The sequence below is a fragment of the Protopterus annectens genome, chromosome 17.part0, assembly GCF_019279795.1.
Source record: "Protopterus annectens isolate FY-2018-M chromosome 17.part0, PAN1.0, whole genome shotgun sequence".
Lineage (NCBI taxonomy): Eukaryota > Metazoa > Chordata > Ceratodontiformes > Protopteridae > Protopterus > Protopterus annectens.
Window position 1 is genome coordinate 349,028,235 of NC_056751.1, and position 18,075 is coordinate 349,046,309.

The 18,075-nt window shown below is 39.6% G+C and overlaps 1 protein-coding gene across 2 annotated transcripts in view; it reads left to right on the top strand.

Annotated features, from left to right (window-relative positions):
- The window catches only part of HPS5 (HPS5 biogenesis of lysosomal organelles complex 2 subunit 2), a 1,422,788-nt gene that overhangs the window by 1,105,219 nt on the left and 299,494 nt on the right, over positions 1–18,075 (top strand). For both annotated transcript variants that reach the window (XM_044059074.1, XM_044059075.1), the window contains exon 17: positions 9,836–9,956. In XM_044059074.1, coding sequence (XP_043915009.1) covers positions 9,836–9,956 — 121 coding nt within the window. The remainder of the gene's footprint in view (positions 1–9,835; positions 9,957–18,075) is intronic.

Genomic DNA, 18,075 nt, shown 5'->3' on the forward strand with positions numbered 1-18,075 from the left:
GATGACGTCGGGTGAAGTGCGACATCAGCCGAAGCCGGACCCAGACTTTGGAATCCGGCCGACCGAAGGGCTGCCTGATGACAGGACAACCCAGTTGTTATGACTGCAGATGCTATCCAGTTCGGACATCTACATTTATGGTAGGTACAAAACTGTACTTTTGTCATTTTTGCATTTAAGATACCTGTAACACATTGCACTTAAGTTACCTGGCACTTGATCACTAAAGCAATTATATAAGTCAGCACTAAAAATTAAAAGCACTACACCCTCACTCCCCACTGGCCCTGGTTTTCAATTATTAAGGAATTCCCAATATTATTCTAGCATGTCCAAAGGTCAGTTGTCAATCTCCTCTCTGGTCCAGCTGGTGAATCTGGGAATCTTGAGGCAATGTTACAACTGCCTCATGTACACAGACAACCCTCTCCTCCTCCCAACAAATTCCAACACATGTGAGAGATGCAACCATATAGCCAAACTAGAGGCTTAGCTCTCTCAACTCAGTACTGGCATAACCAGTCAGGAGGAGAAGGAAACCACACTCACTACAATTCCAGTCTCACATAGACCTACCACGACAGCAAACCAAACACATAATCACACAAAAACATACTCGGAGGCTCTAAATAAAGATCTGCCGAAGCAGCAGAGACCTCCAAAGCAGACATCCAAGCAGCCGCTACCCCAAAACAAAACACGTGCAACACATATCTCACAAAGCCAGTGTGCCGAACAGTCACAGCCCTTAAGACTAAACAACACACCTGATACACTTGTAATAGGTGACTCTATCGTCAGGCACACTGACGCCCCGCCACCAGGCTGAACAAGGAGAGGGTCACGGTGAGCAGCCTGTTGGGCGCTAGGATCCGCCACATAACACAAGCACTCAGGTCACTCCAAGGCAAGTACAAATATGACTCAGTCATTGTCCATGCTGGTGTGAATGACCTGAGACGTACCTCCCTGGACTACATGAAAAGAGACATAAAGGAGCTCTCTGAGCATGTAGCCCAGGCCGGTATGACCCTGACCTTGAGTAGCATCTTACCCTCACCAAGAATGATGCCACAATATGAAGACAAGATGATCAATTTCAACAATTGGCTTAAGTACTGGTATCATTCAAAGGGGATCCAAAGCCTGTCAGCTTGGGATGATATGCTCGACAAGCCACGATGCTTCCCTAGGGACGGCTTGCACCTGTCACCCCTGGGCTTTCGGATATTGGCAAAGGCTCTTGCTACCCCCATTTAGGCAAGGCTCAAAAGACAAACCCACCTCCATAGGTATCACAAGGGATAAGAAACTAAGAGTAATGCTACTCAACGCCAGAAGTCTAAACCTCAAGATGCACGCACTCGAAACTCTCCTTAGCATGGAGAACATCGATATCTGTGCAGTAACAGAAACCTGGTTCAGGGCTCCCGAGAGCACCCCGGCACCACCAGGTTATACCTCATACCATGCTTTTCGGCCCCAAAACTTGGACCGAACCACAAAAGGAGGGGGAGGATCAATATTCATCAAAGATACTCACACCTCCAGGTTGGTGGCAAAGCACGAAGCATCAGAGACTATCCATGTGCAACTAACAGTGGGTAAAACTGCCTTCCAGTTTATAGCCTGCTACAGACCACCCTCCCAAACCCAGGAACCCCACTCAGCCTTCCTGAGAACACTGGAAAATATGAAGGTCTCTCCAAACACCATTATATTGGGCGACTTCAACTACCCTAGCCCAAAGGTTCCTAGAATTTATAAATTCAAATGCTATGGAACAACTTGTTACCACTCCCACAAGAGGGGAAAACATACTGGACCTGATCATCACCAACATGGGGACTCTATGCTCCAGACCAGAAGTGTATCCCTCACTGGTAAGATCAGACCATAAACTAATCTCACTGGATATTCACATCCCGACCCCTCCCCCTGCCCAGAAAACCACAGTGAAAAACTTCTCTAAAGCAAATTTCACACTCCTCAAAACTGAGGTGGAATCCTTCAAAGCCCCCGAGCCTGTGGAAAATACGGCCCAGACCGCAGAATCCTTTATAAACGCATTCTATGAACACCTTTAGGAATGCATGGATCATGCAATCCCAAATAAAACCAAGACCCAGTCCTCCAAAGGCAGACGTCCTGTCTGGTGGACCCCAGCCATAAACAAATTATACAATAAAAGGAGGAAGCTACTAAATGATAGAGCAAAATCCCAAAAAGAGAAGGCATCACTGATCAGTATTAGCAAAAAACTACGGGCACACATAAAATTGTCTAAGGCCAGCTTCGAGAGAAAAATTGCACAGGACACTAAGGATAATCACAAGGCTTTCTTTAGTTATGTTAGGAACCTGGGTGGTAATTCCCAGATATGCTCAGAATTCGTCCAAAATGACAAAAAATACACCGAACCCACAGACATTGCCAACATCCTAGCTGACAGGTTCAGCGCAAACTTCTCCCCCCCCCTCCCCACCAAAAGGGCAAATATCTATCCCAGCACAGTGCTGCCACCCTGACATCTCAGATGCTCAGGTAAGAGCCGCCCTCTCCAAAGCAAAAAACACAGCATCAATGGGACCAGACGGTGTCCCGGGCTGCGTCCTACATGAACTCCAAGAAGAGCTAAACCCGAACATAAAACTACTGTTCAATCTCAGCCTTACTACAGGATATGTGCCCAAAGAGTGGCGTACAGCAACAGTGGGCCCTCTCCATAAAGGTGGTGCCTCAACGGATCCTGGAAACTATCGCGCCCCATAAGCCTGACTAGCTTGGTCTGCAAAGCTATGGAAAGGATCATCATGGACCTCATAAATAAAGATATTGGGGACCTACAAACACTGGATCCTACCCATTTCGGCTTTGTTAAGGGCAGATCCTGCCTCTTACCTGGTTGATTTCTTTGAAACAGTCACCAAGGCCATTGACGAGGGGAAGGTGGTCCACACAGCCTACCTGGACCTCGCAAAAGCCTTCGATACAATACCCCACTCGGGCATTATAGATAAGCTCACCAGCTTAAATATAAACCCCTATGTCACTAGATGGATTGCAAACTGGCTCAAGGATAGAACCCACATGGTTAGAATTGCTGGAGCCATGTCAGACTCCAAACCAGTTACAAGTGGTGTCCCACAAGGCTCAGTCCTGGGACATCTCTTGTTCGGTATATATTTCTCGGAGGTACAGGCCAACATGGAAGGACTGTTGCTGACCAAGTTCGCAGATGACTGCAAACTGGGCGCCATAATCGACTCTCCAGCCGACACAAGCATCCTCCAAAAGGGCCTCATAGAAACAGACAACTGGTGCCAGAGCCATGGCCTCAAGCTAAATGCCAAAAAGTGTATAGTCATCCCCTTTGGAAAAAACAAAGTGCCCACAAATTACCACATAGGTGGTAATCCATTAAGTACAGAAGAAGTAATTAGGGACCTGGGGACCCAAGTTGATAGCAATCTCTCATTTGACAACCACGTGGCCAAAGTGGTTAGAAAAACATTTTATATAGCCCACCTAATCATGAAGGGATTCACATCTAGATCAGGGGACATCATTGTGCCTCTTTACTCATCCCTCATCAGGCCCATAATTGAGTACAATGCCCCTTTTGGGATGTACCTTACCAGACACCTGCAGCAACTGGAAAGACCCCAAAAGTACCTCACCAAGAGGATCAAAGGGCTCAAACAGATGCCATATGCTGCCCGGTTAAAGAAACTCCAGCTCTACTCAGTGGCATATACCACCTGTTCAGAGGCGATCTGTGCCTGACGTATAAAGCCATGTCCAACCCGGAATTAATGGACATGCTGCACCTCAGAAAATCCAAATCCCATCGAGCTACGCGCTCGAGAGACTTGAACCTCAGCACTGAAATAAATAGGACATGCTGGAGGGACAGATTCATAACCCAGAGGCTCCCTTCACTCTGGAATAAAATCCCAGTCCAGGTTAGGCAGAGTCCCTCATTGACTCTCTTCAAGAGGAATCTTGATGAGTGGATGGGAGATCGTAGGTTTACTCCGGGTATCACTTCTGTGTCACTGTTAGACAGAGGCACAGTATACTAACCTCGAAAAAGGGCATAGCAAAATAAATTTAAAATGGGTGGCGAAAGCCAAACACATTCTGGCTAGGCTTATAAATGCCCTAGGGCAGATAGCCTAGTATGAACCTATGAACCTATGAATGAAGTTTAAGTGAGGGCAAGAATAAACAATTTATATAATGCTGGGTTGATTATATTTTTTTCCAATAAACATTTTTACCAAATTTATCACATATGACACAGGCAATCTTACATTTATATAAATGAAAAACAAACAATATTGGTACCACTTTAGTTGCAAACATTATACATCACAGACACCATTGAAACAATTGTATTTGCAAACATTGTACATCACTTTTAATCTATCCAGTCATTCTCAGTTAAGCATCATATGGCTCATTCAAATCCTGCCTCTTAAACCTCATTCCTTCTCTGCATATATTGTTCCCACAATTTCCATTTTTTCCTATGTAGTAGGCTCCGTCCCTTTTCTAATGGTCCCAATTCCATTTGTTTTGTCTATGTTACTATATTCTCTACTTCTAATAAAGTTGACCTAGACTTTGATTTCCATTTTTCTAGTAATTGCTTTTTTGGCAGCCACCATAATTAGACAGCAAGGCTTTACTATGTCTACACAAATCCGATACTGTATCATAGCTCAGAAAAATCATCTCCCCAATCAATCCAATCTTCTCACCCAGGATCTCCAGCAGAGCGGTCTGCAGGTAACCCCTAAAGTTTGCTAGCTTACTACACTCCCAGAAATATGTTCCCAGCCACCTCTTTCCTGCCTGTCACACCTCCAACATTTGCTATCCACCTGAGGAAGAATTATGTGGAGTCTACTTGGGGTATAAAAATACCTATGTAATCACTTCCAGGCAAAGATCCTAAATCTTCTAGACTTTGTTGCATATTTGGGAGATACACATATATCACCCATTGTCTCTTTGTGAACTGCTTATTCAATCTCTCTTCCCAATCCTTTCTAAGCTCCTCTGATTGATTCTTATATTTATCATGCAATATTTTATATGCTCTACTAATTATTTCTTTTTTAGCGGTAGATTCTGTTCTAGATTCTATTAAAAACTCTACTAGTGCTGGTCTTTCATTTATGAGCTCCCTTTTTCTTTCTCCTTGCCTATACTCTGATATTAATCCTTGATAGGGAAGTCAGTCTGTAACCTGCAGTCCAAATACATTCTTGGCCTCTTCCCATTCTATTATCTTTCCCCTTGTAGTTTTTTGTTCCCAGTACCTTGGTTCCTTAGCCATATTTCTCCAATAAATTGCAGCCCCCACTTGCCTATTATCTGCATCCCTAACCACAGTTATCCTTATCGGAAGAATCTCTGTTCGCCATTCTCATGCTGGTTTAGTTCTTAGAATACTGCTATTTTATGAATATAATACTCTGTATGTTTTTGTTGTTCTTAAGAGTCTGCATCCAAAACCCCAATCTCTCCTTATTTCTTGAGCTTCCCCCGTATCATCATCATTCCTTTCCACTTTGAAGTATACTTTTCTGCTTTTGCTATGTATGAGAGCCTTAAGTGTGTTGCTCTAAACTACCCCCTCAAATTGGGTAATGCTAGTCCACCTTGTTCTATTGGAAGAATCAGCTTATCCCACTTGACCCTAGCTGCCTTCCCTTCCCAGATAAAAATCCTTCAACTCTTTTTAATTGCTATATAAATACCAAAGGCAAACACTGCAAGCAGAGATACCACCAAATATAAATCAAATAATCTTTAATTTAGCGCTTTCATCAGGTATAAGACTTCTTCAGAATGAATCAAATCAGTACAACACAACTTAAATAGTACCCCTAGCCAATCATCTAAAACAAACATTGCATCATTTCCTCCTTGCTCATTTACAATAATCACTCCTAGTAAAACACATATATATGTGCAAAATTTTTTTTAATAAAAAAATAAAATATATATATATATATATATATATATATATATATATATATATATAAATGTTAGCAATAAAATGCAAAAATTGTTATGAATATAAGTGTTAATATAAGAGGTATTTCTACCACCATTCATAACATAAACATAGATTTCAATCTCAGCATAGGGCACATAGAAATTCTGGCATTAAGCCCTGGAACTTGGTAAGCATTTAATTTAATTTGCTACTTCAATTCCATAAATTCTAAAAAGTCCTCCACTGGTCTACTCTGTAGCCCCAAATCAACCTGTTCTACTGTACTTTTTTTAAAAGCATGGTTAGGATAGCAACTAATGCGTTTATAAAGTGCATTTTTTTCATTTTTATGTTTAATGTCATAGAGGTGTTGGTGAATTCTTAGTCTAAGTGCATTCTTAGTTTTTCCCACATAATAACTTTCACAGGAATCACATACTGCTATGTTTACCACCCCTTTACTATAACAATAATATTTTTTCACAGTTTTTACATATTCATATTTTTTTTATTCTAATATTGATAGTATCCATAATGTAGGGGCATTGAGGACATCTTCCATACTTAAAGCTGCCACCCTGCTCCAAATTTTTGTTTTTCCTTTCTAAAAGTCCTTTAAATGAAATGTCCTTTTTATACACAACTGTAGGTTTAATTCCTATTTTTTCCTGTGCTTCTAGATCAGAATTAAATATCCTCCAGTATTTATTAATGATGTTCTTAATCTCGTAAAAATTCGAAAGTAAGAGTTAATGCAAGTCCAAAACCCAGGGGCCTACATTCTCTATCAGTCTCTCTGTTCGTACTACCCTGTGCTAATAGAGAGAAAAAATGGCCACTTGTCCTTTTATTCTTAACCTCATTGGCAATATCATTAACAAAGTCTTCAGGGTATCCTCTCCTTAAAAACATATCTTTCATTGTTCCACATTCCCTATTAAATTCCACCGGGTCAGAGACCATCCTAGCCAATCTCACATATTGACCTTTTACAAGGGCTTTCTTTTGATGCAATGGGTGCCAGCTTGTAAAATGCAATAAAGAATTAGAATAAGTCAGTTTCCTAAATAACTGGGAGGTAAATTTCCTTTCATAGTCTTAATAAATAGGAATTAAACCTATAGTTGTGTATAAAAAGGATATTTAATTTAAAGGACTTTTAGAAAGGAAAAACAAAAATTTGGAGCAGGGTTTTAGCTTTAAGTGTGGAAGATGTCTTCAACACCCCTACATTATGGATACTACCAATATTAGAATAAAAAATTATGAATATGTAAAAACTGTGAAAAAATATTATTGTTATAGTAAAGGGGTGGTCTACGTAGCAGTAATGTGATTCCTGTGAAAGTTATTATGTGGGAAAAACTAAGAATGCACTTAGACTAAGAATTTACCAACACCTCTATGACATTAAACATAAAAATGAAAAAATGCACTTTATAAACACATTAGTTGCTATCCTAACCATGCTTTAAAAAAAATTATAGTAGTGCAGGTTGATTTGGGACTATGGGGTGGACCAGTGGAGGACTTTTTAGAATATATGGAATTGAAGTGGCAAATTAAATTAAATGCTTACCAAGCTCCAGGGCTTAATGCCAGAATTTCTATGTGCCCTATGCTGAGATTGAAATCTATGTTTATGTTATGAATGGTGGTAGAAATACCTCTTATATTAACACTTGTATTCATAACAATTTTTGTATTTTATTGCTAATATTTCTATATATATATTTTATTATTTTTTATAAAAAAATGTTTGCACATATATATGTGTTTTACTAGGAATGACTGTTGTAACTGAGCAAGGAGGAAATGATGTAATGTTTGTTTTAGATGATTGGCTAGGGGTACTATTTAAGTTGTGTTGTACTGATTTAATTCATTCTGAAGAAGTCTTATACCTGACAAAAGCGCTAAATTAAAGAGTATTTGATTTATTTTTGGTGGTATCTCTGCTTGCAGTGTTTGCCTTTGGGATTTATTTGGTTTGTGGTCATTCATATTTTTGAGTGCTTTTTAATTGCTATCCACAGCTTCGCCTCTGCTTGATAAAAATATGCCTAACCTGTGAATAAGACTAAAGGGACTAAAAACATTTTAATTGTTTGTACCTTAGCATTCATATCCATATAACAAAGCTTCCAGTTTCTCAATTTTTATATTATCTTCTGTTTAGTCTCTTCCCACATATCCCCTTAGCTGCTATAACAGAGTCATTTCTAATCCATACTCCTGAATACTTCATTTTATCGTGTCCCCATAAATGTAGATATTGTTGGACCAATTCATGAGTGGGTACATAATTTACAGCTGCTGCCTTTGTTTTAGCTTCATTAATTTTGTATCCCAAGAAGATCTGAAACTGTCTTAAAATATTCCGCAACCGTGTAATGTCCCTTTCTGGTTTTGTCATGTATAAAATAATATCATCTGTAAATAGGGCCAGCTTTTCCTGACTACCATACCAAGTGGTTCTAAATATAATGTAAACAACAAAGGGAGAAGCAGACAACTCTGCCTGGTTGCTGAATTGATTATATTGTATAGAAACAAAAATATTATGTAGCTTTATTATATTGTATAGAAACAAAAATATTATGTATAATGTTTGTAAATGTGAATTTGTTAATATGGCTTGATTACTTTCATATAAATGTAAGTTTGCATATGTCGCAAGTGATAATTTAATAAAGGTGTTTATAAAAAGAAATGGCATATAATATAGTGATTTCAGGTTGTCTGTAATAAAACTGTTAGTGACAAATGTTATACAGTTATTCAGATTTCCTCATCAGTAAACACTGAGTCTTCAAAATTTGCAAACTGCATATGTAATGCTGTCATTTTTATACTGAGTTTTAACGTTCTCTTTTAGTGCCACCAGCTCTTTGGGTAGTCATTTGTATCACTGTTTGGAATTTTTTTGAGGTAATTGACAATAGCTCCTTGATGCATCTGTGTTTAGAATTATGCTTGATGTGTTTGTCACTTTGTGTTAGAAAGGTTTTTCCTTACGGTTCTCACTTCCCAGTAGCAAAGTATACCAAGGGGCAGTTTTTCCCCTCACACCCTAGTCACCAGCCCTTCATCAGCCTATTTTTTCAATCCTCAATGCAAGAGCCAACCCATTTGCTGCTGGACAGAGGCAGGAGCCCTATGTTCCATTCATTGCCTTTTGAATGTGAGGGTCAGGAGCCAATGGGCATTCACTCTTTCTCCACCTAACAGCTTCCTTGCAGTAGCTAGTGGCTGTTATTGCTGCTGCCTTGTGGGGCCTTCATATGCTGCTGCACTCATCTGGGAACATCTGCTGGTTTATTCGTGGCTTGACACCCAACTTAGCAGCTTGCATTAACAATCAGTGAGACACACGACCTTCAGCCTTGATGGTTAAGTTTGTGACAACCATTCATTCCCACCTTCCTACACCTTAGCCAGTAGTCAGTCTTGGCTTATCTGGGTCACAGCCAATGGTTTATTCCTGTATGGCACAGAGCTGAAGCCATCAGTGGGATAGTCTTGATAAGCAATGTGCATTAAGTATACTAAACATTAAAACTCCTACCACTTACCCTTGCTGAATCTCAGGATTGGCTTCATTTAAGAAACATATACTTATCTGTGTCATTAGCTGTTGAGTCCTGTTTTGTCCCAGCTTACTTCTTGTATTATGTTTATTGTGATTCTAAGCCTTTTTCATCTCTACTGCTGATTTTGCATAATTTTGCTTAATGTGGTATGACGATGCATACACATTAGTCATTTTAGAGATTTTTTTTATGAAATTATAAAATGTTTGAATATGTGTTTGAAATTTAGAAATGACTCAATCACACCCAGTGACTTCAGTTATAGAGGATGGAGAGCTAAAGAATGTGATGAAAGTACTAAAAGGAATTCAGTCCTGGGATAGTCCTCTGGTTTTAGCACATATTGTAAGGTAAGCATCTCTGTCAATGTATTGGATGATTAAATTATTTATGGCAGAATTATCTTATAAAATGCAGTATCTGAAAATATAATATCTAATTTTCAGAGGTAGTTTACCCATAAAGAATGCAGGTAGCAAAATCTTTTGCCATACTGTCACAGACTTCCAGCATCTGTTTGCACTAGTAGTAACCTGGATTTGATTTGTGTCCTACAGAGAGGTAGTCTTGCAAGAGAGGGATTGATTTGCAGTCAGTCTGCTCTTCTGTCTTGATGGAAGGGATGCTTGGCCCCAAACCTGTAAATTTTTTGCACAGCACTCTGATACAAGGACTTGTAGAAGTAACTGTTGTGTTTATCTGCACTAAGTGATGGCTACTCCATTTTTGGCTTTCTTCTTGGTTCATAGGTAGGTACTAGGCTATCGGCCCCGGGGCCCATATAAGCCTAGCCAAAAAGGTTCCCTGGCTTTCACCACCCAAGAAAATTATTTTCCTGTGCCCCTGTCAAGCAGCGCCAGAGAAGTGATCCCCGGGGAGAATTTTCTATTTCCCATCCAGTCGTCAAGATTTTTCTTAAAGAGGGCGAATGAGGAGCTTTGCTTGACATGAATGGGTAGTTTGTTCCAGAGTATGGGAAGTCTCTGAGACAGGAATCTATCCCTCCAGCATGTTCTGTTTATTATGGTGACAAGGTTTAGGTCCCTGGAGCGTGTGGTTCGGAGAGATTGGGATTTCTTTAAGTGTAGCATGTCAAACAACTCTGGGATTGACATAGCTTTGTATGCTAGGCAGAGATTGCCTCAGAGTAGGTGATATGTGATGGAGCAGAGCTGGAGTTTTTTGAGATGGTCTGTGTATAGCATCTGTTTGAGGCCGGTAATTTTCTTAGTGAGGTATTTCTGTGGCCTTTCCAATTGTTGTAGGTGTCTTGTGAGATGCATGCCAAACAGGGCATTGTACTCTATAATGGGTCTGATGAGGGATGAGTAGAGAGGAACAATGACCTCCTTTTTTCTAGAGGAGAACTCTTTTGTGATGAGGTGTGCCACGTAGAAGGATTTCCTGACTACTGTGGCAATGTGGTTATCAAAGGAGAGACTGCTGTATACCTGTGTCCCAAGGTCTCTTATCACACTTTCAGTGTTTAGTAAGCTGCCACGTATGTGGTAGTTCATGGGTACCGAGTTTTTCCCAAAGGGGGATGACAATGCACTTCTTGGCATTCAGCTTGAGGCCATGACTTTGACACCAAGCATCTGTCTCTGTGAGGCCCATTTGTAGAATGTCTACATCATTAGGTGATTCTGTTATGGCTCCCAGTTTACAGTAATCTGTGAACTTTGTTCGCCAAAGACCTTCTGTGTTGGCCTGCACTTCAGAGAAGTAGAAGCTGAACAGAATAGGACCCAGAACCTGTGGTACTCCACTCGTCAGTGGTCTGAAATCAGAATTATAGTCAGCTACTTGTACGGTGTGGGTTCTGTCAGTGAACCAGTTGGCCACCCATCTTGTGACATAGGGATTTATGGCCAGTTTATTTAGTTTATCTATAATTTCATTGTGGGGGATGGTATTGAAAGCCTTGGTGAGGTCAAGATAGGCTGTGTGCACTACCTTGCCCTCTTCTGTGACTCTAGTGACTGCTTCAAAGAAGTCAGGTTTAGTAGACTTGATCTACCTTTTGCAAACCCAAACTGAGTGGGGTCCAGGGTTTGGAGGTTACCTATGTCTTTGTTTATAAGCTCCAAGATGATACGTTCCTTGGCCTTGCAGACCAGGCTCGTCAGGCTAATGGGGCAGTAGTTTCCGGAGTCCATGGTGGCACCCCCTTTGTGGAGTGGATAACCATCACTGTGCACCTTTCAGTAGGCACATAGCCTGAGGTGAGGCTATGGTTGAACATGGTACTTAGGTGGGGTGCCAGTTCATTCTGTAGTTCGTGCAGTACGCAGCCTGGAATGTTGTCTGGTCCCATGGATGCTGTGTTCTTGGCTTTGGAGAGTGCTGTCTTTACTTGTTCATCTGTGATTACAGGGGCTTTGCATTCTTCTGGTATTAAGATGGGCCTTTTGGAGTGTGAGAGGGGGTTAAAGTTAGCACTGAACCTATCTGCCCAGATGTTGGCAATATCTGTTGGTTCTGTACATTTAGTGCCATTGTGCTGTAGCTCAGAGTAGATCTGAATGTTGCCATTGAGATTCTTGACATAGCTGTAGAATTCTTTGTGGTTGTCTTTGGAATCAGTGGCGATTTTATTTTCATAACTGGCTTTGGAGGATTTTATGAGAGATCTCAGCTCCTTGCTGAGGCTGACCAGGGAGTTCCTCCAATCTTGGGATTTTACTATTTTTTGCAACAGCGTCTTCCTTCTGTTGTAGAGTTTTTTTATGGCAGGGGACCACCAGATTGGCTTCCTTTTTTTGGAGGATAGCGTCTTGGTTCTGTTGGGGATGGCACGATCCATGCACTCGTGTATGTGCTTATACAGTGCATTTGTGTAAGATTCAGCAGTCGTACCTCTATTTTTGTCTGCATGGGTGTCGTGAAATTTGCCACTTCTGTCTTAAGCATGAAGTTGGCTTTGGAGTAGTTTTGACAGTGTTTTCCTTAATGGGGGGTGGGATATGGATGGTCTAGGGTGATTAGCTTGTGGTCGATCTGACCAGTGAGGAGTTGACCTCTGGCATAGAACACTGGTTACCTATATTGGTAATGACCAAGTCCAGGATATTGCTGCCCCTGGAGGAGGTGTGGATAAGCTGATCCAAGGGTTGGAATTTATGAATTAGAGAAAAAGTTGAGCGAATGAGTTGTTACATGAGTAGTTTTCCCAGTTGATGGTGGGGGTAGTTGAAATCGCCCATAATTAAGGTATTGGGTTGTACCTTAATATTTTCCAGTATCTTAAGAAATGAAGAGTGGGGATCCTTCAGTTGCAACATTGCATTGAGTTAATTAGAGACCAACTTCCTGGAGCAAGTCATCAACTTGAGCATTCCTGTCACTGATATTGCTTAATGTTTTGTGCCATTGTGTATGCCACAAGAAGTGGCAGACAGGGTGTAAAAGTGGAACAGTTAAATATGAAGAGGAAGCAGGGTAGAAAGCATATATATTAAATGAGTCCAGGCAGATTTGTTTTAAAATGTCAGTTTAACTAGAATTGCAGGTTGCACTCCTCTAACAAGCTGTTGCATCTTTCCCATTCTGACTATTGTGCTCCTCCCCCTCTCGGTCTGGTGAACTTGCCACACCTATACTGTATAGCACTTGTTGTCGATTAAGAGGTGTATTTAGTGTCAAACGTGCCCCAAAATCTTGTGACTGGTCAGAGTAACGTTTGCAGGAGTAAGACTTTGCATATTACAGAAAGGACAGGTTTATTATGAGTCGGATTCTAGTATGTTGTGTTCTCAAATGTTTATTAGACAGGGCACTGTGTACAGAATGCAGTTATTTAAAATGTACGCAAATGTGTATACACATCATAGAGAGTCGTATGGCAGTGATGAAACTGAGTACAGCTGTCAACAGTAAGTAAGCAACAATTACGTTTGTATTACTCACTGAAAATTTTTTTGTGGTATTTGATACATCGTTAATGATATATAAGGTAAGCAAAAACAAGAACAGCAATGTAGTATGTACATTGAATAGAAACAAATTAATGAGATTGGCAAAACATGGTGTGAACAATGAATAACAAATGTATCCACAATAAGCTTGATGTTCTAATTGGTAGGTGCATGCAAAATGTGCAAAACATGCCTACCTTGTGACAGTGGAGTAGGCATAGTAACACATTCATCATTTATTTACTGAACCCATTCCAAATTTATGAGTAAACAAACCTTAAGTGCTATAATTTTGGACCTTCTACTGTGATTGCTGATACTTCATGCTGTGACTTTGAAGGCTGACAGGTGGAGCAGTATAGCTGACCTCATAGTGGAGTAAAGGGGAATAGTTCGCTAGCTTAACAAGTGGTCAGGAACACACCGTTTTTAAAGAGGGCTGAGTCAACAGACCTTTAGTTTTGAACTGTTCCCATCTGTTATTGGGGTATTCATTGTTTTTTTTTTCTTTCTTTATTGGAGCAAGTCTTTACCTGACTAGCATTGTTACTATTGCAGGAGCATCCACAAAAGGATGTGGTATATTCTTCCCTTTTTTGATAATTTCATATTGCCTTTGAATGGAGGATTGAGCTGATCTAAGGATTATGACTCAAAGTTTCAGGCATTTTTGGTACAGTTATTTTTTCTTCTATTCATGTAAAGAAAGCACTTGTTTTTTTCTTGTCAGACTAACTTTTTAGTATGTTAGATTTGTTTGACCATAGCTATAACTGTCAGTAGAAAATTGTTCCTAAAGCAAGCATGCTCTTTGATTGGAAAAGAGGCCAAGTTCCTTCCTGTTCTGTAAGATATTCAATGTTGCCAGCTTGTAGTGATGAAACTAGGTTATCCAAGATCATTTTGAGAAGGAGAGAAAATAAATTTTATCTAGGAAAAAACATGATTAACATAAAAGAAAAAAACACATATAAAATGCAGGTGGACTGCAATTTGAAATGAAAAGACGAAAAGCAGCTAAACTAACAGTGTTACAAATGAAAATGGAGAATAACAATGTATAGCTTTGAAAAAAGTAGCAAACAACAAATTAATAAAAACATAAAAAAACCTTAGGAGAATGAACACTGTTTTGCTTATATAATGATAGACAAAGCAAATATGCAAACAGATCTGGTTGAAAAATCAGTAAACAGTTCAAGGTAAAAAAAAAACACAAAGAATTTGGGCTGTATAGCAGAATGATCGCAAATATACTTGTACGATAAAGCAGTTATATTCAGCTAAATAGGTATCTATATATTTACAAAAAAACCCACCCCTCATTCGTTCGACCAGAACCAGAATGTACTGTGCTTGAAAAGAACCCTGGGGTCTCACGTAGAGTGCCACAGTGTGTCAACAAATGTGCCATGTTTCATCAGTAGATTTTTATCTGCTATGGCCAAAGTTCATTTGTTCTAATGGCCATCTAAAACCATGTCCAGGCAGACCTCTGACAAGTGATGTTGGAAAAGAGTATGCACATCTAAAGGTCATAGCCTAATTTCCTGCAGTTAGAAAACAAGATGTGAAATAATTTCTTCCTCTCCTCAGTTGGGTACTGGATAGAAACATTCCTGCAGAGATTTTTAGCATAGAGATCCCTTAAGCAGGAGTGCATGTAAAAATGGTGACAGACAAAGTCACCCAGTTCTGGAAGAGTCCTCTTAACAACTCTGCACTGGAGATTGGGTTACAATGGCCAGGAATAAATCTTTCCATGGCTCTGCCATATAGTAGGTTACCACAACAGTGTCATAACGCTGATCTCTTGTTCAAGGTAGTACAGAAGTGCGGAACTTCCAGAGGAACAAATGCCAGCTCTAGTCATAAAATAAATTAGTAGCTCTACAGAGTTTCCTTTTACCATACAGGAGGGATTCAAATAATCCCATACTTGTAAAGCAAAACAGAACTTAAAAGAGAAGGAGGGTATCAAGGCACATTTGCAAAACATGAAACAAATTAAAAGTACCCCAAACACTATGGTGTGAAGAATCTCCATCCCACCCTGTGTAGACTTTGTGCAGTAATCCCCCTTTGCACACCATTAAAATGTGCACACCCCAAAAAAAAAAAAAAAGTTATAGGTGACAAGAAAAAGTGAAGACTAATGATTTAGGTAAAGTAAACACTCCACCTTAATAAATAAGTTTACTAAACAAAACTGTATGCAACAAATAAACCTTTTGAAAACCAGCACAAAAAGGTTTACAAGTTTGGACAAGGGCCTTAGCAGTATCAATGCTGTCCTTCCAGCCTTGCATATTGGCATCTGTATTACCATACGTAATGTGCGGAAGAGGAAAACTCAAAACCATCTAAAGGGATAGTATCTCCGAACCTTGCATACTTAGTTAAATTTAGACAAAGGTTTCCAAAACTTAAAAGATGACTATAGGCAGTGATGGGCTTTAGATAGAGTGTCTGTCCCCAGCTAGTAATAATAACATTATCTATAAAGGAAACCATCGCAGGTAAAATTATGTTGCTGTAAAATGCTCAGAAAGCCTGAGCACCATTTCAGTTCACCAAACCTAAAACTCCATTTATAACTAAGGAAAAAGAAATAATTACATAATGGTTAACCCTGTTTGATGCCCTAGTGCTTATGTATAGTAGAGGTAAACAAACCATTAACGAAAGGAAGGAACTATAAACAAACTAGCAAAAAGTAGTAAATGGAGGACGAAAGCCATAATAGCAAAACAAAGACCATGTTGCAGAATGGGACACAGTATCAAAGAGACAGTGAAAATATCACAACTGAGTAGTTGTCCATCACTGCCTTTAAACAGAACAGAGTCCATCACCTGACATACCAACAAAAGGTCAGACCATATCCCAGACAGTCTCCCCATAGTAGGCAAAAAGTAATTAAATTCACCTGCAAAAGTTTTATCAGCAGTTACTAATCTGTATTGTGCAGAGAGATAGATTGCCAATTATCAAGCAAATGTTTGGTGTTTGCCTTTTCAGATAAAAGTGTTGGTGGTATGAGTGACACTGTTGCCAGTCATACCCAAAAAGCAACATTTATTCAGCACATGAAGTCCTTCTCCTTCTCCTCCACACAGAAGGAGGTGTAAAAATGAAAACTAAAGCCATCAGTCCTTGTAATGATGTTAGCATTAATTCTGGTGTAAAGCTTTATCTGTTCTAAACATGGTAAATGCCTTGTCCAGAAAATTGACTCCCATCAATAACAGATGTTTAACAGACCACTGCTCTCAAGGAGTGGGAAGAATTGGACCAAAGGAATATGTGGCTTGAACATAATCAAAAACAATATGTTCTAGTTCAGTGTGTGTGCACATGTGTATTTGGCACAGAAGAATAGCAACTGCAGGACTAGCCACCCAGTGGTATGAACATTGGCTGTAGGTGAAGGTCCCTGTTGATGATACTTCCCGAACCCATGTACAAAGTGAGGAAAAAGAGAGTGATGCTGACAGTCTTCTAGTTTGGATTCAGAATACCCTATTATCTGCCGAGTATGTGAATAGTGGAATCTGTGTTAGCAGCATTACCAAGAAAAGGGATTCATGCTTTCATTTTTTACCCTGTACAAGAAAGCACCATCACCAAAGATCATCTACCTTCCAATATTGATGTCAGTAAGCATTTTCATAAGAAAGAGTAGTGTGCCTTAGTTGATAAATCATTAAATTGAGAAAGTAGAGCTCAAGTGTAATACCTGTTAGAGACATGAAAGGAAACAGCAGCAGTCTTTAGAAAAGTGTAGGAGCAAACTACATAGGAAAAAAATGGGAATTGTGGGAACAATACATACAGGGGATGAATGAGGTTTAAAAGAATGCAAGACTTAAATGAGCTATGTAATGATTGACTGAAAGTGATTGGGTAGATTATAAGTGATGTATAATGTTTCCAACTGGGAGTGCGTCAGCATGGTTTGTGATGTAAAATGCTTGCAACTAGGATTGTGTTGGTGTGGTTTGTTTTTATTTATATAAATGTATGATTGTTTATGTCGTAAGTGATGGTTTAATAAACATATTTCTTGCTTTTAAAAAAGGGGCAGGAACTGAATATTTTATGTAATGTTGTTTAGGTTATATGCTATATGGCAGTGTATGTGAAGTATAATATTTGTTAATACAGTTTGATTACTTTTGTATAAATGTAAATTTGCCTATGTCACAAGTGATAATTCAATAAAGGTGTTTAAAAAACAAAGAAAGGAAACAGCAGCTATGTATTATTGCCTAAACCTGAGAGTTTAAGCTACCCACTACTCAGACCAGGAAGGATGAAAAGGTCTCATCTTCCTTTGTTGTAGCCACAGTTACAGGCTAACTAATCTTTGTTGAAAAGGAAACCTTTGAAAAGATGGATGCCTGGCCCAACCTTGATCACATTAGGGTTGCCTGTAAACCGTCTTCAAATGAAGAGGTAGTCTGAAAAAGGCACAGATATCACTAGAGTCTACCTCATGTAAGAGAAGAGGAAACATGTAGAAAAAAAGTCTGTTTCAGAAGTTAATGCA